The sequence below is a fragment of the Schistocerca americana genome, chromosome 6, assembly GCF_021461395.2.
Source record: "Schistocerca americana isolate TAMUIC-IGC-003095 chromosome 6, iqSchAmer2.1, whole genome shotgun sequence".
Taxonomy (NCBI): domain Eukaryota; kingdom Metazoa; phylum Arthropoda; class Insecta; order Orthoptera; family Acrididae; genus Schistocerca; species Schistocerca americana.
The window spans coordinates 387015062-387038710 of record NC_060124.1 but is presented as its reverse complement, the minus strand read 5'-3'; the positions used below and the strand labels follow the sequence as shown (position 1 = coordinate 387038710).

Sequence of the window (23649 nt, the reverse complement as noted above, 5' to 3'; positions counted from 1 at the left end):
TCTGGCTGTGCAGTTACCTTTTTTTCTCTGCAAGCATCCATAGAGTGGTTTTCTTCTTAACTGGAATCCAGTAATCTTTCATAAGATAATTTCTTGTATAGCATTTTTTTGTACCTACTATATATGCTCCACTTTCAAAAACCCCTCCCACCATGCTACAGAACCCAGAGCCTAAAGAGACCCGCAATATAGTTATTAACCTATCCACTAAAAGCCTCAGTCAGTCCTTTCCAAATGTGACACCTTTTGCCACACTCCCAAATTCAATCATGCTGGGCTTTTTAAAGACCTTTCCTTCTCATGGTCATTGCAGTTGAAACACCTTTTCACCACTAACCCTGCACCATTCATTTTACTCTTGCATCTTACCATGAATCATCCCCCGATAATTCTCCAGAATTTCCTAAGCTCAAATCTTGCTTCACAATGTTTCCCCAAATCTCTCAACATGTAAACCAACCTCACATCTACCGAAATAACCATGATAAGAACTGATTCCATCTTTATAATCCCACCTTCTGACAAGGCTCCACAACTGTTGTTGTGAAATGCAGAGGCTACCTAGCTGAGGCCTCCACCAACAGTCAGACATGTCCACCAAAGCCTTGCCACAGGGACCCTGTTCCAGAAGTCCAACATGATCACTCCCTATGGGTTCGGGGGTTAGAATAGGCCGGAGGTATTCCTGCCTGTCGTAAGAGGCACACTTTTCGGCTATATGAGTTCAGGTCCCATTCTATGACCAGCCACTTTCAAAATTCTACAGAAGTGCGGGCCATATGGTGAAGAACGGCTTATGTGGTGCATGAGTGCACTTAGATTCGATCTCCTGAATATCTTGTTCTGGCTTTGCTTCTCCACCTGCGATTTCAACTATTTGGGCGAGGACACTTTCCGGGGTATGTCATCTGCTTCTGTTGTTTCCTGTCCTCATCCCCCCCCCCCCCCCCCCCCCCCTGCGCCACAGGTAGCCCCCTGACAACACAGGCATCGCACTGCTGATGCCTGAGCTGTAAACTCCCCATGTATGCCAAGGAGTAGATGCCTGTCTTCCTAGTCATCAGGACTCCCGGCAACGGCCATCATGCTAGTTGGCCTATGCTGTGGGTGGGTGGTGCCCATGGGGAGAGCCCCTGATCAGAGTTGGTGGCATCAGGGCAATTGACCTGCAATGAAGCGGACTAAGTCATCTCTTGCTGGTGACCGTATGGCACCAGTGTCTCTAAGAAGGGCAAGATAGAATACAATGTCGACAGGTATTGACACTAAATCGTTTCCCTCCCTCACTACACCATGAGAGGAACGTAGAGCTACAGAACGGAGACAGCCATATTTGCCTTGGTTTCTAGTCTGTAGCAGAACTGATGGGGACTCTTTTCTACTGACGAAGCCTCAGTTTTTCGTTGAACACCTTGAGGATAAGTTTGGAGAACGGACAGTGCTGTCCAAGATGCGAAACGGCACAATCTTGATTTAGGCAGAATCCCCAGCCCAATCTCGAGCATTACTCACCTGTGACAAGCTGGGTGATATTTCTGTTTCCGTCACTCCCCATAAAAGCCTCAACATGGTCCAGGGTGAGATTTTCACTCTGCAGAGGAGTGTGCGCTGATATAAAACTTCCTGGCAGATTAAAACTGTGTGCCGGACCGAGACTCGAACTCGGGACCTTTGCCTTTCGGGGGCAAGTGCTCTACCAACTGAGCTACCCAAGCACAACTCATGCCCCATCCTCACAGCTTTACTTCTGCCAGTACCTCATCTCCTACCTTCCAAACTTTACAGAAGCTCTTCTGCGAACCTAGCAGAACTAGCACTCCTGGAAGAAAGGATATTGTGGAGACATGGCTAGCCACAGCCTGGGGTATGTTTCCAGAATGAGATTTTCACTCTGCAGCAGAGTGTGCGCTGGTATGCTTCCTGGCAGATTAAAACTTGCCTGCGAAAGGCAAAGGTCCCAAGTTAGAGTCTCCATCCGGCACACAATCTGCCAGAGGGTTTCATGGTCCAGGGGATTATTTTCCATCATGCAGTCTGATTATGAGCTCCGCACCAATTTACAACGGTGGAGTGTTAATTTCATCCGGAGCGTTTACAGGGGACCCAAAGATAGCAGGGTTGCTACCAGTGCCTTCATTTTGCCTGAAAAGGTCAAGGTGATGGTTTACCCCTGTGACGTTAAACCATATGTCCCTCCCCCTATGTGGTGCTTTAAGTGCTGGGAGATTGGTCACATGTCGTCCTGCTGCACTTCCAGAGCCACATGTTGAGACTACGGACGTCCACTGCACCCAGATACTCCATGTGCGCCACCTCTCAATTGCATCAACTGTGGAGAGCACAACTCCTCCTGCTAGCCAGACTGTCTAGTACTCCAAAAGTAGCAGAAAATTATGGAATACAAGAGCCTGGACCGATTGACTTACACAGAGCCTAAACTTAAATTCGAAATGTTACATCCCATTCAGTTGATGTTGACATATGTTGCAGCTACATCACCATCTCCGTCCCAAGTGCCAGTGTTTTCTCATTATGTGCCATGAACAGTGGGCCCTTCGAGCCACCAGAATACATCTGCCCCTTGGTGGTAGGGGTCAAATCTTCCTCTGTTGCTCCCAAAGCACCTACTTTGGGAGCAAGCCCCCCCCCCCCCCCCCAAATGCAGGGGACATCGGTCCCTTCTCCTCAGCCGAAGAAGCAACAGCCTCTCGTGTGGAAGGGGTCCCTTGGGGCCCTCTCTTCCAAGGTCTCCACTAGTGCCATGGCAGACACTCACCAGTGGATCAAGGAGCCAAAAGCTGCTGGACGAAGAGGTTGGCAGTCTTCCTCCATGTCTGAAGCTGCTTCGGAGAAATCTTCCAAGCAAGCCCCTAAAGCGAAGTGAGAGAGCAAGCAAACTAAGAAGAAGTCTGCTAAGAAGCAGGACCCTCTGGTCATCCACCATAGAAAAAAAATGGCTACAAAAACTCAGTCGGAGGCAGCAGGTGACCCTGAGGCATAACCTGCCTCCTTGCAAACTTCATGCCTTCCCAGCCTCACGATAACGTCACCCACCAGTGGAATTGTGGCGGTTTTTTCCACCACCTGGCTGAGCTACAGCAACTGTTAAGCTTTACACCTGCTTTCTGCATTGCCTTCCAGGAAGGCTGGTTCCCGGCAATGTGGACCCCTACCCTCCGTGGCTATAAGGGATATTACAGGAACCGTAGCAACAATAATAGAGTGTCAGGTGGAGTTTGTGTCTGTGTCCTGAACTCAGTATGCAGTGAACCTGTGCCCCTTCAAACCCCTCTTGAAGCTGTAGCTGTCAGGATAAGGACGACACAGGAAATAAATGTCTGCAATGTATATCTTCCTCCAGATGATGCAGTATGTCTGAATGCATTGGTTGCACTGATTGATCAACTCCCTAAACCTTTCATACTTTTGGGAGATATTAACGCTCATAACCCATTGTGGGGTGGCACAGTTCTTACTGTCGAAAATTTGCTGTCACAACTCGATCTCTGCCTCTTAAATACTTGGGCCACCACACATTTCAGTGTGGCACAGGGCATATATTCGGCCATTGATCTCTTGGTTTGCAGTCCTGGCCTTTTCCCATCTATCCACTGGAGAGCACATGACAACCTGTGTGGTAGTGACCATTGCCCCATCTTCCTGTCACTGCCCCGGCATCAGGACCATGGACACCTGCCCGTATGGGTTTTAAACAATGCGCTCTGGGAAACTTTCACCGTTGAATCTCCCCCACACGGTAACATTGATGTGGTGGTTGAGCAGGTAACTATAATGATCGTTTCTGTGGTGGAAAATGTGATCCCTCATTCTTTAGGGTGCCCCCGGTGAAAGTTAGTCTCTTGGTGGTCACCGGAAGTTGCTGAGGCAATTAAGGAGCGTCGGTGAGCTCTACTGTGGCATAAGCGGCACCCTCCCCTGGAGCACCTCATAGCCTATAAATGGCTCCGTGCCTGCGTTTGCCAGCTTACCATGAGGCAGAAACAGGAGTGTTGGGAGAGGTAAGTGTCGATCTTTGGGTGCCATACTTTACCTTCCCAAGTCTGGGCAAAGATCAGAGTTTTTAGTTACTAGACCCCAACAGGTGTTCTTGGTGTTAACATAAATAGTGTGTTATCTACCGACGCAAATGTGATTGCCGAGCACTTTGCTCAACTCTATACTCGCGCCTCTGGGTCGGAGAATTGGCCCCCAGCCTTTCGCACTCTCAAATGGCAGATGGAAGCGAGAGTCCTCTCATTTACTACACACCACAGTGAACCCTGTAATGCCCCATTTACAGAATGGGAACTCTCAGTGCCCTTGCACATTGCCCCAACGCAGCTTCTGGGCCCAATCTGATCCACAGTCAGATGATTAAACATCTCTCGTCTGACTACAAGCGAAAATTTCTCATGATCTTCAACCGGATCTGGTGTGATGGTGTCTTTCCATTGCACTGGCGGGAGAGCACCATCATACCACTGCTCAAACCTGGCAAAAACCTGCTTGATGTGGATAGCTATCGGCCTGTCAGCCTCACCAACTTTCTTTGTAAGCTGCTGGAACATATGGTGTGTTGGCATTTGATTTGGGTCCTGGAGTCTCGTGGTCTACTGGCTCTGTGCCAGGGCGGCTTCCACCTGGGTCCCTCTACCACTGATAATCTTGTGTCCTTCGAGTCTGCCATCCGAACAGCCTTTTCCAGATGCCAACACCTTGTTGCCGTCTTTGTTGATCTATGAAAAGTGTATGACACCACCTGGCGGCATCATTTCCTTGGCACATTATATGAGTGGTGTATTCGAGGCCTGCTCCGATTTTTATCCAGAATTTCCTGTCGCTCCTTACTTTCTGTGTCCAAGTTGGTGTCTCCCATAGTTCCCCCCCATATCCCGGAGAATGGGGTCCCAGAGGTCTCTGTATTGAGTGTATCTCTATTTTTAGTGGCCTTCAACAGTCTTGCAGAAGCTGTAGGGCCGTCCGCCTCACCCTCTCTGTATGCAGACGCCTTTGCATTTTGTATTGCTCCACCAACACTGGTGTTGCTGAGCAGCGCCTACAGGGAGCCATCCAAAGGCGCAGTCATGGGCTCTAGCCCATGGCTTTCAGTTTTCATCCGCGAAGTTGCGTGTGTCGTACCATTCGTCTGGAACCAGATCTTTACCTTACTGATGATCCCCTCACTGTAGTGGAGGCGTATTGATTTTTAGGATTGGTTTTTGACACCTGATTGACTTGTCTTCCTCACCTTCGTCAGCTTAAGTGAAGTGCTGGCAGCACCTCAATGCCGTCCTCTGCCTGAGCAACACCAACTGGGGTGCAGATTGCCCTACGTTGCTGTAGCTCTACAGAGCCCTTGTTCAATCCTGCCTTGACTATGGGAGTCTGGTTTATGGTTCAGCGGCATCCTCAGCATTGCGCTTACTCGACCCAGTGCACCACTGTGGCGTTCGACTAGCAACAGGAGCTTTTAGAATGAGTCCGGTGACCAGCATCCTTGTGGAGGCTGGAGTTCCTCCATTGCAGGTCAGGCGTGCAAAACTGCTCGCCAGTTACGTTGCACACGTTCGTAGTTCTCCTGGGCATTCGGATTACCATCTCCTTTTCCCACCCACGACGGTTCATCTCGCGCATCGCGTCTAATCCCTTCTATCTGAACTGGAGTCGTTGCTTTTACCACCTATACTTGAAGTCCAATCGCGTACACTTCCCTGGTGTACACCTAGGCCACGGCTTTGCCTGGACCTTTCACATGGCCCAAAGGACTCAGTTTACCCCGCAGCTTTCCGCTGTCACTTCATTCTGATTCTTGACATGTACCAATGCCGTGAAGTGGTTTACACTGACGGCTCGATGGCCGATGGCACGTCAGCTTTGCATATGTCCATGGAGGACATAGTGAACAACATTCTTTGCCTGATGGCTGCAGTGTTTTCACTGCAGAGTTGGTTCATGCTCTGGGGAATAATTTCTTCTGTGTACTGACTCCTTGAGCAGCCTACAAGCTATTGACCAGTGCTACCCTCATCATTCCTTGGCAGCAACCATCCAGGAGTCCATCTATGCCCTGGAGTGGTCCGGTCTTTCAGTGGTGTTTGTGTGGACCCCAGGACACATCGGAATCCCAGGCAACGAACTTGCTGACAGCATTCGTTTTTACGTCATAAGGTTTTTCGGCTTTGGGAGATGGAATGGCATAGTCTCAGTACACACAACAAACTGTGTACCATTAAGGAGACTATGAATGTGTGTCAGTCCTTCACGTGTGCCTGTCGCAGGGACTCTGTGGTTCTCTGGTGGCTCTGCATTGGCCATGCTTGGGCATTCCACAGCTACCTCCTGACCCATGAAGGACCTGCCTCAGTGTCGATGCGGCGCTCGGTTGACAGTGGGCCATATTCTGGTGCACTGTCCCGCTTCGATTGCTCTGTGACAAAATCTTCGCTTACCAGACTTGTTGCCGCTAATTTTATCTGACAACGTCTCATTGGTCGATTTAGTTTTACGTTTTATTCATGAGGGTGGGTTTTATCATTTGATCTAAGTTTTAGTGCATGTCTTTTGTCCCTCTGCGTCCTCCACCCTAGTGCTTTTAGGGTGGAGGTTTTAATGTGTTGCAGAGTGGCTGGCTTCTCCTTTTTATTCTCATGGTCAGCCAGCCACGGTAATCTGTTTTGTTGTTTTAATCTCTTCTACCTGTTTCTTGTGTTTCTGTGGTTTTCTTCTCCTGTGGTTTTCCCTTTAAGTGTTTGTTGCCCTTCCATAGTCCTTGTGGTTTTTCCTTTCTCTCCATTTTGTGTTGTCAGTCTTGCTTGTTTTGCTCTCACCCTTGTGGATTGTTTTATTCAGAACAAGAGATCGATGACCTAGCTGTTTGGTCCCTTCCCCCCTCTTTTAAACCAACCAGCCAGATCTCAAGTCCCTCCTCAAATCTCAAGGCTCACCCCAAAATCTCTTCTGAGTGTGTGTCCCTCACCTTCATCACTTCCCAGACTCATACCTCATATCGGGATTCCCCAATGTGGATGGCTACTAAGCCCCCACAGTAAGACTGTGCCATTATTGATCAATACCTTCAGCCTGTTACCCAAAACCTTCCTCCTATATAAAAGACAAACAGTTTCTTTTACCTGCTCTACACAGTTCCTGTCCCTTTACCACCTGATGTCCTGCTTGTCACTGTCAATGCTGGCTCTCTCTGAACCAACATCCTCGATGCCTGACTGACTCCAAACAGAGAACCACTTTCCTGGGCATCATGACCAGCTGTATTATCACGCATAATTACATCTGCTGTGAAGACATCGCTGACAAACAATTCTGCAGTACAGCCAGAGGCACTTGCATGGCACTATCAGTGCCAACCTGTTCATGGGTAATCTAGAAGAATCCTGTGTGAATATAGGCTTTCCCAGTGTAAGCTGCTGATGAAATCTTCTCGATCTTCCGTTCAGGTAGCTGCGTTGAAAATCTACGATGTTTTCTATGATGTTCCTCATCATCTTCACCAGAGGATGATGAGAATGACGCTCATTGAAACGTCATGGATTTTCGATGTAGCTACCCGGGTGGAAGCCCGAGAAGATTTCATTAGAAGAATCTTTCCTGGCTACCCAGAATTCCAAGCCCCTTACCTAGTTGAAATTCACTGATGACAAATTCATGATTTGGACTGAGGGTAAGGACACTACCTACATTTCTCCAGGACCTCAACACCTTCTCCCATTCCTTTCACTTCGCTCTCTTCAGTCCAACAAGCAACTTTCCCCAAACTCGACCACTACCTCACAGGTGGCTTCATAACTACCTTTGTTGAAACATACCTAAAGCCATTAACAATACCTCCATTTCAACAGCTGCCACCCACTCCACATAAAGAAGTCACTTCCATACTATCTAGCTAGTCATGCTCATCACATGAGCTATAGTGCACTTACAGCATGCCAGTACTTCCACTTGTCCTTTTGTTGGCTGTTGATTGTAGTCAGTTATTTGATAGTATACAGTAACCAATGAGCATTACTGAATTTAATGATTTCTTTTAGTGGAATATACAAATTGATTTGTTGTCGATGTGGAGAACGGGAAGAAAACTAGATGTACAGACTTGAGGCATAACCATAGACCTAGGTTTGGCTGGAAGGTGACACTTTGGTCATGAGTAGGTGAAGCCAGTGAATGTGAACAAATGAAAACTGGATTTGCTGACAGACTGACCCGTAGCAAAGCTCAAGCCGTAGGTTTTGCTGGGATATGACAATTTGCTACGAGTTTGTGAAGCCAATGAATCTCAATACAAAAATATGATTGGCGTAATAGATTGATGTGTAGTGTAATCTGAGATACATATCCCTAATGGCAATAACCTACTTGTGTGAATAAAATGTTCTCAATTTTCGATTTGAATTGACACGTGAAAACCAAGAACGTTTTATTCACGTATGCTGTCGCGAAAGACTCCGAGGAAACCTACTTGTACGTCTCGTTTCCATTTTTGCCAAACATTGAGATGATGTCTTTAAATTCTAAGCTAACAGAACAGACTATCAGCTAGATTTATTTATGAACCATAGAACTTACAGAATGAAATTTTCACTTTGCAGCGGAGTGTGTGCTGATATGAAACTTCCTGGCAGATTAAAACTGTCTGCAGGACAGAGACTTGAAATCAGGACCTTTGTCTTTTGCGGGCAAGTGCTCTACCAACTGAGCTACCCAAGCACAACTCACGACCCGTCCTCACAGTTTTATTTCCGCCTGTACTTCATCTCCTACTTTCCAAATTTCACAGAAGTTCTCCTGCGAAACATGCAGGACTAGCACTACTGGGAGAAAGGATATTGTGTCTCCATGTCTCCACAGTATCCTTTCTTCCAGTAGTGATACCCCTGCAAGTTTCTCAGGAAGACTTGTGTGAAGTCTGGAAGGTAGGAGACGAGGTACTGGTGGAAGTAAAATTGTGAGGACAGGTCGTGAGTCTTGCATGGGTAACTGAAAAGGTAGAGCACTTGTCTGCGAAAGGCAAAGGTCCCGAGTTTGAGTCTCAGTACAGCAAACAGTTTTAATGTGCCAGGAAGTTTCAGCTGAGTCACAGTCTGTCATGTTCACTTCACATCATTCATCTTGCTTACAGTTATCAACTGCAGCATACAATGGAATGGCCAGGTAAACTGTAAATGCACTTAAACCATCTCATCTGCAGTGACAAGCAGTACCTCTACAAAGACGTCAAGTGTCTAGCAGAGGCATTTGCAGTCCAAAATTACCCTCCTCACCTCGTCCAGTTATAAGAAAAAGATCTCCTTTGCCTCGTCTCCCCAGTCATCTATTGTTCTCCATCCATTGTGACTCATTAGCATCCAGACTGTAACACCAGAATCACTTTCTCTACCACGAATTAGACTACCTCTTGTTGTGCCCTGAAGTGAGAAATATCCTCCCCGTCCCTCACACAGTGATATTCCAGAGTTCACCCAACCTATGCAATGTCTCCATCCATCCCTATTCCACCCCTCCAGCCTACTTGTTGCCACATGGCTTATACCCCTGCGAGACTCAGATACAAGTCATGTCCTGTACATCCTCTCACTATAGTCTGTTCACGAAGAGAGGAACAAATTCTGATGTGACTGCAGAGAGCAGCAAGAGAAGCAAGCTCTGCCCACCAATTCCCAGCACATAGTCCGTCGAGGGGTGAGGGACAGTATGGGAGGCACAAGCCACTCTTGTGTCACACATGCTGGCACTAGAATATTGCTCACATGTCGACATATGCTCCAAACAACATTGACAGTACAATCTAGTGCCACAGTACCAGCTGTCAATGGTCAAATATTGTGCATCTGCAAAAGTAAAAACTGAGACAGGCATAACAAAAGCTTACAGTAGTCATGAAATTGAAATTGATAGTTTCTTGTTGAATGACAGTGCTTGTTGCTACTGGTTCTGTATCAGTTCTCATAGAAAATTTGAAATTAAAAACAGCCAGTAATAGAAATTACTAAAAGGACTCATAATTTTGAAGATTTATTAAATCACTCACTGTCACAATCAGTCTCATTATCTTCCTGATTACACTACTGTGCAATTCAGATGTATCAATAATGATTTTGTCTATTGCAAGTGTGATTGGACTGCCAAGCCTCCATTAATTTGTTGTCAGTTATTGGACATTCCTGCAGTACCATCACCAGTTACCAGCTGTTACTAATGGAAAGGATTCACTGGCAGATTAAAAACAGATTGTCATTGGACATATTTGTTGATGACACACAAACGAGGGCCCACAAGGATAAATGATTGCAGGATGTGATGTAATACCTACACAACCACATAAGTGATTTCTGAAATTCACTCTCACTCCTTGGGACCTCTCCTTGTAAAAGAAATAGTACAAACAGTTCCTACAGTAAATAATGGTGCTTTTACGCACACTAACAAACTGTCCATTTTAAAGTAATTCAGACAAAGGGGAAAGCAGTTTCAAAGCGCGAACAAAAAAGTGGAACCTCTTTTTCCTCAGTATTTAAATTGATTTCTCAGGATTATCTTGGGAAGAATCCAAGTTCTCTTCACAGAGCTGAAGCTTACTCCCGCGAATGTCACTGTTCACCTCATCGGTTGGGACAGAGGTTGGAGCAGCTCTTCATTTTGGCTCTCCTGCTTGCAACATTCAAAAGTGTTATTAATTATTTTTCCAGCTCCACTCCATAAAGTACTACCATTGGTCTTCTCTGAGAATTGAAAGAGTACCTAGCACTGCTCTTGATGGGCAGGGAATTCCTTCATCACTCACCGAGAGATGTATTAATTTGTGACACAACATAGCACAACAATCACCTTGCAATGGCAGTATACACAAGGTTCTGGATGGGCTGAAGTTGGCCAACTAGTGTGATGCAGAACTGGAAAGCTCTTCTTCATCTCTCTGTGAACAGGCTATACCACCTACTCCAGTCCTTTCACAGACACTTCCAACCCTATCACAGGCGGGACCACCAGGGTAAAGAGCCACTGTGACTCATTCTACATGGACACGACTACTAACAACCTGACTATTCGCATTAATGGCCACAGTCAAACTCTGATCTAGGGACAGTTCACCACTTAATGCTGAGTATGTTGTGCAACACAATATGCTTGACCTCAGTGGCTGCTTCACAGCTCGTACCATCTGGATCCTTCCCAACAACACCAGCTTTTTTTGAATTATGCAGATGGGGACTCAGTCTGCAACATTTCCTGTGACCCCCATGCCTGAATCTTCACTAGTACCTGTCCTCCTCATCCTCTGTTTCTACTCCAGGTTCGCACACGCTTTCTATCACTCCAACTCACCTGCATAGACCTTTTCTATTTCTCTTCTTCTCTCACTTTTTCCCTCCCATGGCATCATCTTCCCCCACCCATACCTTGCAAACCTCCCACTCCCCTGACACTTTCGTACCTGCACTAACTGATCAAGCCAAGATCATTACTTATGCCAGTGGAGCACAGCACCTAGAGAACTGTGTGTGTGTGTGTGTGTGTGTGTGTGTGTGTGTGTGTGTGTGTGTGATTCTTCATGTAATGAATGAATGCTGAAAAGATATCCCACAATCTACTTTTAAATGTGCCTGTTTGCTGTTCACAAGGTGTGCAGAAGTCTAGCCTAACTTACTTACTTTGTGCTTCTTCTTCTTCTTGTTCTTCTTCTTCTTCTTCTTTACAGGTAGTCAAGCAATGTATGCATAACATAGATGCCAAAACCTTCTAGAACATATTTATATCTGTCTGTTAAAATAGTATTTTCTGGAACAGCACAGAAAACGTTATTTTAAGTTGTTAATATATTTGCAAAAATGAACAGTAGTAATGTTGTGGTTGAGTTCTTACATAATCACATGGCGTTCATTAGCAGTGATAAAGTCATTCAGATGAACCCTGTGTGTGGTTGTACAAACCACATAACAAGATTTAAAATAATTTACGATAAAGAATGAAACTGTTTATGCTGATTCTAGTGTTTTACAACTTGCCTAAGAACATACACTATGTGATCAGAAGTATCCGAACACCTGGCTGAAAATGACTTTAAAGTTTGTGGTGCCCTCCATTGGTAATGCTGGAATTCAATATGGTGTTGGCCCACCCTTAGCCTTGATTACAGCTTCCACTCTCACAGGCATACATTCAATCAGATGCTGGAAGGTTTCTTGGGGAATGGCAGCTCATTCTTCACGGAGTGCTGCACTGAGGAGAGGTATCGATGTCGGTTGGTGAGACCTGGCACAAAGTTGGCATTCCAAAACATCCTAAAAGTGTTCTATAGGATTCAGGTCAGGACTCTGTACAGGCCAGTCCATTAAATGGATGTTATTGTCGTGTAACCACTCCGCCACAGGCCGTGCATTATGAACAGGTGCTCGATCATGTTGAAAGATGCAGTTTCCATTCCCGAACTGCTCTTCAACAATGGGAAGCAAGAAGGTGCTTAAAACATCAATGTAGACCTTTGCTGTGATAGTGACATGCATAACAAAATGGGGTGCAAGCCCCTCCATGAAAAACATGACCACACTATAACACCACCGCCACCGAATTTTCCTGTTGGCATTACACACGCTGGCAGATGACATTCACTGGGCATTCGTCTTCGGATTGCCACATTGTGTACTGTGATTTGTCACTCCAGACTAAATTTTTCCAATGTTGAATCATCCAGTGTTTATTCTCCTTACACCAAGCGAGGCATTGTTTGGCATTTAATGGCGCAATGTGTGGCTTACGTGCAGCCACTCGACCATAAAATCCAAGTTTTCTCATCTCCCGCCGAAATGTTACAGGACTTTCAGTGGATTCTGATGCAGTTTGGAATTCCTGTGTGATGGTCTGGATAGATATCTGTCTATTACACATTACAACCCTCTTCAACTGTCAGTGAACAGATGAGGTCGGCCTGTACGCTTTTGTGCTGTACATGTCGCTTCATGTTTCCACTTCACCGTCAGAAACAGTGGACATAGGGATGTTTAGGAGTGTGAAAATCTCTCATACAGACATATGACACAAGTGACACCCAATCACTTGACCATGTTCAAAATCTGTGAGTTCTGCGGAGCGCCCCATTCTGCTCTCTCACGGTGTCAAAAATGACTACTGAGGTGGCTGATATGGAGTACCTGGCAGTAGGTAGCAGCATAATGCACCTAATATGAAAAACGTATGTTTTTGGGGGTGTCAGGATACTTTTGATCACATAGTGTATGACAGGGCAGGAAGTTGGGACAGTCACAAAATGATAATGATAATAATAATAATAATAATAATTGAAATTGTACAAAATTTCGTCAGCATCTGGATTATCAGATTAAAACTGTTACTTTTGTACCTATTCAGCATCATTGCAGATGAACACATGTAATTATGTCTCATTTGTCATTATTTGTTTCAGTTTCTTAGTTTAATAGCTGTTCAGGGTATAAAAAGCCCTTTGGAACAAAGGGCTTTGTATTAATAACTATGTGATTAATGTTTAATCTGTGTAATATAACCAACAAATTTTAAAAAATAATCCTTTTTCAGGCTGTTCCGGTGCCGGAAAGTGCCTGTATCTCTTTTCCATGCGGTCATGGTAACTATATGTGACCGAATGCGAATTCCTTGGCTACGTGGTGCACGACCTCTTGCACCAGAAATGTTCCTGCCCCCACTGTTACTGGCATTAATTGGTGTGATGGCAGCCCAAGGACCGTGGTGGACAGTTTTGACATTAGGTTCTGTGCCATTGGCTGCTCGGTTAATGCTACATTGTGTACCACCACGATATTTTGTTGCATGGATGGTTTCTTCTGTAGTATTGCCAGTACTGGTGAGTGGTGAAGTTGTTTACTTCTTGTGACAAATGATGACATGTCTCAAGCTGTTAGTTTACTGAATAAAGAATAACATTTGGCTTACAATGTTTGGCTGAGCTTAAATATGGACCCTCCATTTTTTGTCCTTGTAAGAGGTGGGGGAGGGGGATGGGTGCAATGAAGATAGTAGCAGTGAGAGGATTAGATGGGGTAGCTGACAATAATCTGTTAACCAGATGATGTCTGTGTGCCGTAAAATATGAATAACTTACATCGTAAAGGCAAGTTTCTTGTGTTGTGTGGAGAACTTTTTCTTCATCTTCTGTTGACATTTTCATTATCGATGCATATAGTAGTTATGAATTTGCACTTTACTTATTTACTAATGATTGTATCAAACAGGTACTACAGAAGCCTTTTAAAAACCTATTGCAGCATCTTGAGTATGGATCTGTGGTCTTTGTTCTAGCAGCATCATCACATTTCAATCATGTTTTATCCTCATCATCACTGTGTCTTTCAAAAGCAATGTGTAGCTGTTTGATTAATCATCCCGAGTATCATCTGGTTGAAGTAGACATAGTGTGCCAGTTGATTTCATTATTAAGACTCTTTGAATAGGAAGGAGGAGTATTGTAGTCTCTCCCTTTTCTTTGTTGCACAGTTTCTTATTCAGTTGCTGTCTTGAGTGTCATACTGAGAAGGATATCAATCATAATATTAATAAAATATTGAGCGACAGATTATCTGTGAATGATAGGCAGTCCCCGTTCTGCGGGCTACTGGTTCTGAAGTTAATTCTGGCACCAATTATTGTTGAAACTGTTTTTGTCCATCAGAGATGATAATTACTTTGGGAACTTCCCAGAACAGTCAGTCCCAGTATTATGAAATCTGGCAAATGCAGATTGTATTGTTTCTATGTATGCAGTGAGTAAATTGTGTGTTTTGTTGCCAGACTTCCATGCAGTGGCTTGCAAAAAATTTGATGGTGTGCTAGAGACTTCGACAGTGAAAGCTGCATATAAATTTGGTGGAATTTTGCTAAAATACTTTTAGCTGGGTGACTGTAAATGAGCTGAGATGCGAAGCAACGATTTCTTTCCGGTTTTTGTGCACTGGTGAGTCAAAACAGTATGACAATCTCCTTAACCTTAGAGAAGGTGCTTCTGACTGCAAAGTCACCAACCACAAATACCGTGTCTTGCGCCATTCATTTGTTGTTTTACAATTGTGAGCTCATAGCTATTCCTTCATTATTGCTTCAGCTAACACAATGACAAATTGTGTTGCATTACATCCAAGTCAGTAGTAGTAATATAAAATAAGCAATGGGCTAGGTGACAGAAAATTTATCATACTTTGCAAGAAAATTACCCAGATTATGAGCCTGCAGTACAATCCCACTATGAGACAGTTGTCTACAAGATTATAAGTAATTGAACTGATGCAACCACACTATTAGATGCTTCAAGTGGGTCATTTCTGTAGTGTCACCCTCGCCCATGGCAACAGAGTGATATAATGAAAGTTTATTTTATTATTGGTTAATTAAACAGTGCTTTTGTTTCTATGTAAGTTCGTTTAAGTGTTGTTTATAAAATAAAAGTGCTTCTAAACATATATTTATCTGTTTCATTAGGTCATACCCTCATAAATCTACATGTATTTGGAAATAACAATGAAATGTATCTGACAATGAAAATTTTGCCATTTCTTCTTGTTTAAACTTTCCTATTAAAATACAACTAATTGAAACCTCAGAAATCTCGACATATTTGAAAGTAACAGCTGGATATATCTGACAACCAACAAATTTGATACGATGAATCGTGAGTGAAAATGCGCTTATGGTGTCGGGGCATAAGATGCTGATTAATTACATTGATTTTTGAAAAGGACAATGCAAAATTAACTTAGCTGGTTTCATTGTTAAGAATTTTAAGATTAGTTACTCACTTCCATATTTTTTGTAGCATCGTCCATATATCAGAAAAGTCATGAGTTTTGGTGATATTGTTTCTTGTTTCATATGCCTATGGAAGCATGAGTTTTGGTGATGTTGTTTCTTGTTTCTTGTTTTTGCCTATGGAAGCAAAAGAGTGGTTTGTGGGGAGTAGACTGAAGATGGAAGTCATTTTAAGAATGCCTTTCCTGTGGGTGAAGAAGTGTACTAATGCTTTTATTTGTGAAGAGATGTGGACTGGTGCAGTTCATGTCACGAAGTTTATGTATGATGTTCTGTTAGAAATAGTAGTGTATTGGGGGGGAGGGGTGAAGAAAGAATTACAGAAATCGACAAATCAGAGTTCAGAAAATGAATAGCAAGAAGTGTTTTTTCAAAGTTGTTCCCGAAAGAAAAACTGTGTTCTACCGAATGTGGTGAAGAAGTATGTGCTTCCAGGAACAGTTATAATTTCTGATTACTTCTGATGTTGTGACTGTTTGTTGGATGAGGGGTTCATACATTTGTTGTTGAAACATAGAGTGCATTGTAATGTTGGTGAAACATAGAATGCATTGTAAAGTTGGTGAAATGCAGAATGCATTTTAAAGATCGAACAACAAGTGCATATGTGAGTAGTATAGAGGGCACATGGTCTGCAGTCAAGCATTCTGTTAATGGACCCAATAAATGCAAGAACATTTTTATATGCATATTCTTTGAGTATATGTGGAGGAGGTGGAGCAATGAGAAAGACTTACTACATTCATGGAGGCAGTTAAAAGAATTTATAATCAATAATAAAGTTTTATTTTGTTTCATTTCATTTTTCAATTACTTGTTGAATGAGAGTAATACTTTTTATGTCGATTTGTTTTATTAATAATAATGTTTTCTTTGCAAGTGGAATTATTTCCATTACAGTGATTACCTTGTGACTTAATAGCACAGCTTAATGTCATGATTATCGACTAATGTAGGTTGGAATTTGACAGTTCAGGTGTAGGTTGGTGAAGGGAAAAAACGAGTTGAAGCACGCTACAAATACTGACAGACTGACCTCGAGTGTAGCCCGAGACCTAGGTTAGTTTGGAATGTGACAATGTGGTAGTGATTTGGCGAAGCCAGGAAAGAAACTAAATGTAGTGCCAGGCTGACCTATAGCAGAGCCCGAGACCAAGCTCAGGTTTGAATGTGACAGATTAATTTTGAGTTCATGAAGCGAACAAATATGTCCAGAAAAAAACTAGATGTGGTGGCAGACTGACCTATAGCATAGCCAGTTGCCTAGGTTAAGTTTGAATGCACCAGTTTTGTTGAGAGTCAGCAAAGTAAACTAATCTCAACACGAAAATACAATTGCCATAATACATGTAGGGTAAGACGTCGTTATCAGGAGAAAGAAAACTGGCGTTCTACGGATCGGAGCGTGGACTGTCAAATCCCTTAATCGGGCAGGTAGGTTAGAAAATTTAAAAAGGGAAATGGACAGGTTAAAGTTAGATATAGTGGGAATTAGTGAAGTTTGGTGGCAGGAGGAACAAGACTTTTGGTCAGGTGAATACAGGGTTATAAATACAAAATCAAATAAGGGTGCTGCAGGAGTAGGTTTAATAATGAATAAAAAAATAGGAGTGCGGGTAAGCTACTACAAACAGCATAGTGAACGTATTATTGTGGCCAAGATAGACACGAAGCCCACGCCTACTACAGTAGGACAAGTTTATATGCCAACTAACTCCGCAGATGACGAAGAAATTGATGAAATATATGATGAGATGAAAGAAATTACTCAGGTAGTGAAGTGAGACGAAAATTTAATAGTCATGGATGACTGGAATTCGAGAGTAGGAAAAGGGAGAGAAGGAAACATAGTTGGTGAATATGGATTGGGGCTAAGAAATAAAACAGGAAGCCGCGTGGTAGAATTTTGTGCAGAGCATAACTTAATCATAGCTAACACTTGGTTCAAGAATCATGAAAGAAGGTTGTATACATGGAAGAACCCTGGAGATACTGAAAGGTATCAGATAGATTATATATGGTAAGACAGAGATTTAGGAACCAGGTTTTAAATTGCAAGACATTTCCAGGGGTGGATGTGGACTCTGACCACAATCTATTGGTTAGAACTGTAGATTAAAACTGAAGAAACTGCAAATAGGTGGGAATTTAAGGAGATGGGACCTGGATAAACTGACTAAACCAGAGGTTGTACAGAGTTTCAGGGTGAGCATAAGGGAACAATTGACAAGAATGGGGGAAAGAAATACAGTAGAAGAAGAATGGGTAGCTCTGAGGGATGAAGTAGTGAAGGCAGCAGAGGACCTAGTAGGTAAAAAGACGAGGGCTAGTAGAAATCCTTGGGTGACAGAAGAAATATTGAATTTAATTGATGAAAGGAGAAAATATAAAAATGCAGTAAATGAAGCAGGCAAAAAGGAATACAAACGTCTCAAAAATGAGATTGACAGGAAGTGCAAAATGGCTAAGCAGGGATGGCTAGAGGACAAATGCAAGGATTTAGAGGCTTATCTCACTAGGGGTAAGATAGATACTGCCTACAGGAAAATTAAAGAGACATTTGGACAGAAGAGAACCACTTGTATGAATATCAAGAGCGCAGATGGAAACCCAGTTCTAAGCAAAGAAGGGAAAGCAGAAAGGTGGAAGGAGTATATAGAGGGTCTATACAAGGGCGATGTACTTGAGGACAATATTATGGAAATGGAAGAGGATGTAGATGAAGATGAAATGGGAGATACGATACTGCGTGAAGAGTTTGACAGAGCACTGAAAGACCTGAGTCGAAACAAGGCCGCGGGAGTAGACAACATTCCATTAGAACTACTGACAGCCTTGGGAGAGCCAGTCCTGACAAAACGCAAGCATCTGGCGAGCAGGATGTATGAGACAGGTGAAATACCCTCAGACTTCAAGAAGAATATAATAATTCCAATCCCAAAGAAAGCAGGTGTTGACAAATGTGAAAATTACCGAACTATCAGCTTAATAAGTCACAGTTGCAAAATACTAACACGAATTCCTTACAGACGAATGGAAAAACTGGTAGAAGCTGACCTCGGGGAAGATCAGTTTGGATTCCGTAGAAATATTGGAACACGTGAGGCAACACTGACCTTATGACTTATCTTAGAAGAAAGATTAAGGAAAGGCAAACCTACATTTCTAGCATTTGTAGACTTAGAGAAAGCTTTTGACAATGTTGATTGGAATACTTTGTTTCAAATTCTGAAGGTGGCAGGGGTAAAATACAGGGAGCGAAAGGCTATTTACAATTTGTACAGAAAGCAGATGGCAGTTATAAGAGTCGAAGGGTATGAAAGGGAAGCAGTGGTTGGGAAGGGAGTGAGACAGGGTTGTAGCCTATCCCCGATGTTATTCAATCTGTATATTGAGCAAGCAATAAAGGAAACAAAAGAAAAGTTCGTAGTAGGTATTAAAATCCATGGAGAAGAAATAAACACTTTGAGGTTCCCCGATGACATTGTAATTCTGTCAGAGACAGCAAAGGACTTGGAAGAGCAGTTGAACAGAATGGACAGTGTCTTGAAAGGAGGATATAAGATGAACATCAACAAAAGCAAAACGAGGATAATGGAATGTAGTCGAATTAAGTCAGGTGATGCTGAGGGAATTAGATTAGGAAATGAGACACTTAAAGTAGTAAAGGAGTTTTGCTATTTGGGGAGCAAAATAAACTGATGATGGTCGAAGTAGAGTGGATATAAAATGTAGACTGTCAATGGCAAGGAAAGCATTTCTGAAGAAGAAAAATTTGTTAACATCGAGTATAGATTTAAATGTCAGGAAGTCGTTTCTGAAAGTATTTGTATGGAGTATAGCCATGTATGGAAGTGAAACGTGGACGATAAATAGTTTGGACAAGAAGAGAATAGAAGCTTTCGAAATGCGGTGCTACAGAAAAATGCTGAAGATTAGATGGGTAGATCACATAACTAAAGAGGAGGTATTGAAAAGGATTGGGGAGAAGAGGAGCTTGTGGCACAACTTGACTACAAGAAGGGACCGGTTGGTAGGACATGTTCTGAGACATCGAGGGATCACCAATTTAGTATTGGAGGGCAGCGTGGAGGGTAAAAATCATAGAGGGAGACCAAGAGATGAATACACTAAGCAGATTCAGAAGGATGTAGGCTGCAGTAGGTACTGGGAGATGAAGAAGCTTGCACAGGATAGAGTAGCATGGAGAGCTGCATCAAACCAGTCTCAGGACTGGAGACCACAACAACAACAACATATAGGAGACCCAGAAGACCATCACCAGGAGAGAGAGAAATTTTTAGAAATTTTTGGTAACCAAGTCCCGGAATGCCTTGATCAAGGAATAATAGAACCAAGTTCATCTGAATATGCTATCCAGGTTGTAGTCGTATGAAAGAAAAATGGAGACTTGTGTCTTTATAGACTACAGAACATTAAACAAGATCACAGTGAAAGGTTGTTACCCGGTGCCTTTCATATAAGATCTTGTAGATAAACTGCAAGATGCATGTATGTCTTCCACACTAGACTGCATGAATGGTTTTTTCCACATTGATGTTGAAGAAGAAAGCCAAAAATATACCTTATTTGTGACATATTTGGGTGGGTTCAGTTCAGGATAGTTTATTCTGCCTTATCAAATTCGCCTGCAGTGTTCCAGAATTTTATGACCACAGTTTTTTGGGCATTGGCTCAAGAGAACATCTAGTTACATAGACAGTATCATAATCCCAACAAAGGGTGGTGATGAGGCACTTCAGTGGCTTTGTTTAGTGTTAGAAATTGCAGCAGAATATGGCTGGGAAATTAATTTTGCAAAATGCCAGTTCTTGAAGAGAACTATTCAATTTTTGGGTGTGTTGTTCAAAACTTCACAGAAATCTGTTGCAGCAACACTAAGTTTTGTAGGTGTAACAGGATATTTCAGCGAGGTTATCTCAAATTACTCTGCAATTGCCAAACCCCTGAGCAATTTGCTGAGGAATGTCGAGAATATAGGTTTTAGAAAGAACGGAGGCAAGCATTCAAGAGACTGAAAGATATTCTTTCATCTGAACCAGTTTCAAAAATCTACAGCCCAAAATGTGAAACTGAACTACACGTGGACACAAGCTAAGAAGGTTTTGGAGCTGTTTGAATACAAAAGGTGATGACAAGTTCCATCCAGTCACGTATATGAGTAAAAAAATAAAGAGCTTCAAGTTTTAGCTGTTGTTAATGCCGTAAGGAAATTCTGGGTATATTTGCTAGGAATATGTTTTAAAATTGCAATGGAGTCTGCTGCATTTCAAAAGACTATGGATAAGAAGGACTTGTAATCAAGATTATGAAGATGAGCTTCCTACACCGTTCTGTTTTGGAATGAAACATGTAGAAACTGTAAATTTTTGTTGTGAATGTGCCACTTGATTTTGCAGATGGTTTAATAGCAAGAAATGGAGAGCTCAAGAGGAGGATGATAATTTAGCAGCAATCAAATCCATTCACAGATAGTGGCATTATGAACACTTTTGTGTGATAAATGGAATTCTTTTCAAGTTCTGTGACTGAAAAGAGACGTTGATCATTCCATGCACTGTGCAACATGAAATCATCAAGATTGTGCGAGAGAAAGGCCATTATGCAGTTAAGCAAACTCAAGAGGAAGTAAAACAAGATTATTACATATCAGATTCTGCCGTTGCCAGAATTAACCTGCTGCTCCAGCTCCCTGCGGGTGGGGTGGGAGGCAACTTTAAAATTTCAATTGGAAACCCCCATTTTTTATTGCAGAATCAGATTCTACATAAAAACTACATGCATTTTGTCTTAAACATTTGTTTTGTTTCTTGGTAGTTGCCGCTGTAATTCAAGAAAATCCATGTTCTCATTTTTGCATGGAAAATGGTTACGGATAAATAAAAAACACTTATTTACTTCTTTGCTAAACTAAAACTCTCCCTTGGGGTGGGGTTTGAGAGAGAGGAATCAGAGTTTTACAGATGTCGACAGAAATAGTAATTTTTTCTGCAGATTCGGATAAGTTTTGTTTGTTTTATGATCATGAGGCCACACAACTTTTAATTATCAAACAAATCATCTGACTAGCTAACTAACTAACCAAATATCATACTTACTAATGAGTGAACTCATTAACTAACAGAGTAAACAAAGTAAAAGACTAACTGAGGAAAAGACTAATTCCTCGCTAACTAAAGATGAACGTATTCCCATTTAAGATTTGGTGGTCCTGAAAAGGAACTATTGGTTTTGTTTTATTGTTGATGATTTGCAAATACTTACAAGTAAATGAATTTCGGGGTGCTTGTGGAAAAACATAGAAAATGACATTCATAATTTTATTGACTTAAATCACATTGTTCACACCATTATTTTACTTCGGAAAATCCCGGCTGTTATGTCGCTTACATTTTTAAAATTATATACAGTAATCGATGTCTCACTCAGCCCTGATCGATAATCAATGCTCTTATCCAGCCCTTGCTGATGAGGTCCCGGAAGGAAATCCTAGCAACCCTATGGAAACAGCAAATGAAGAAGAATCAGGCACACTTGTTTGTGAGAGTTGTTTGAAAGGTGTGATGTGTGTTTTGTGTTAGTCATGATTTATCTGTTCTTGTAAATCAAGCTTTTAGCTACACTGCCCACCCCTTCAAAATTTAGACAAACCCTCCCATCTATATCACATCTCATGAAAGGTATAAAATACTCAATACAAAATAGAAAAGCTATACACTTCGGTATAACGATTGTTCAGTTTGTCACATCATATTATATTTTCCACAAACATAATACTCTATTCAATTTATTTTGCCTGGACATCACTTTTTCTCTTTTTTGTGGTTCTCTCAGGTTTTCTCTATTTTATGGTGATATTCAGTTTTTTTCTCTCCTTTTTGTTGTTTTTATTTAAAGCAATAAGATTATAGGATAGTTTTAGATTTTAGAGGAATTCACTGCAGGAAAACTATTTTGGAAGAAACACTGAAAACAACTCAAGTCATCACTCCGCCCATTAACTCAGTGTGTTAACGTTCCTGGGGGATATACAATTTTACATCCTTTACATCGTATTTCCCCTTTTCTAATCCAGTTGTGGGATCTACTAAAAATAATGTCTTAGGATGGACCACCGTTTGTACCCTGTATGGTCCGTCATATTTTTGAAAAAACTTATGAGTGTCTTTCTTCAGAGTCGAGCTGGGAAGATGTTGTTTTATAAGAACCCGGTCATCGACTTGGTACTGAGGTTCCACAGCCTTTTCATTATGCTTGCTTACTCTTCGTTGCACCTTTTCAATCAAATTTTTAGAAATTATTTCCTGATTTACTTCGTAGTTGACACTATGTTGTTGAGGCCAATTAAAATACCTAATTAAAGGTTCTCCTACAAAAGGTTTGCCTATAACATCTAAAGCTGTCAACCCAGTCGATAAATGGGGTAATTCATTTAGGATAAATTCAACAAAGTCCTTAATTTTTGTTGCCCACAAAGTATGTTTTTCATGGCAGTATGTATGACATAATTTCCCAATTTCCTTCGTTACCCATTCACACAGATTTGATGATGGGTTATAATTGGACATTAACACTTGTTGAATACTTTCGCAAGCTAGAAATTCTCTAAATTTGTTGCTCACAAATTGTGTTCTGTTATCTGTAAGAAACCGTTTTGATTTACCTACTTCTATAAAGTATTGTTGTAAACAGTTTATAACTGTCTGCATATTTGCTCTCGTAATAGGATATAGTTTAACATATTTTGAACAGCATTCTCTGATAACCAAAAATATGATACTCCTCCCTTTCCTTGTTCTATTGGTCCAAAGAAATCTGCTGCTC

At 42.2% G+C, this 23649-nt stretch overlaps 1 protein-coding gene and 1 non-coding gene across 3 annotated transcripts in view; one reads left to right on the top strand and one right to left on the bottom strand.

The window, feature by feature from the left end:
- Positions 1–23649, top strand: part of LOC124619454 (palmitoyltransferase ZDHHC23-B) — a 71289-nt gene that overhangs the window by 10759 nt on the left and 36881 nt on the right. For both annotated transcript variants that reach the window (XM_047145850.1, XM_047145849.1), the window contains exon 2: positions 13564–13849. In XM_047145850.1, coding sequence (XP_047001806.1) covers positions 13564–13849 — 286 coding nt within the window. The remainder of the gene's footprint in view (positions 1–13563; positions 13850–23649) is intronic.
- Trnas-cga lies at positions 1642–1716 on the bottom strand. The gene has a single exon. It is a non-coding gene; the product is annotated as a tRNA-Ser (tRNA).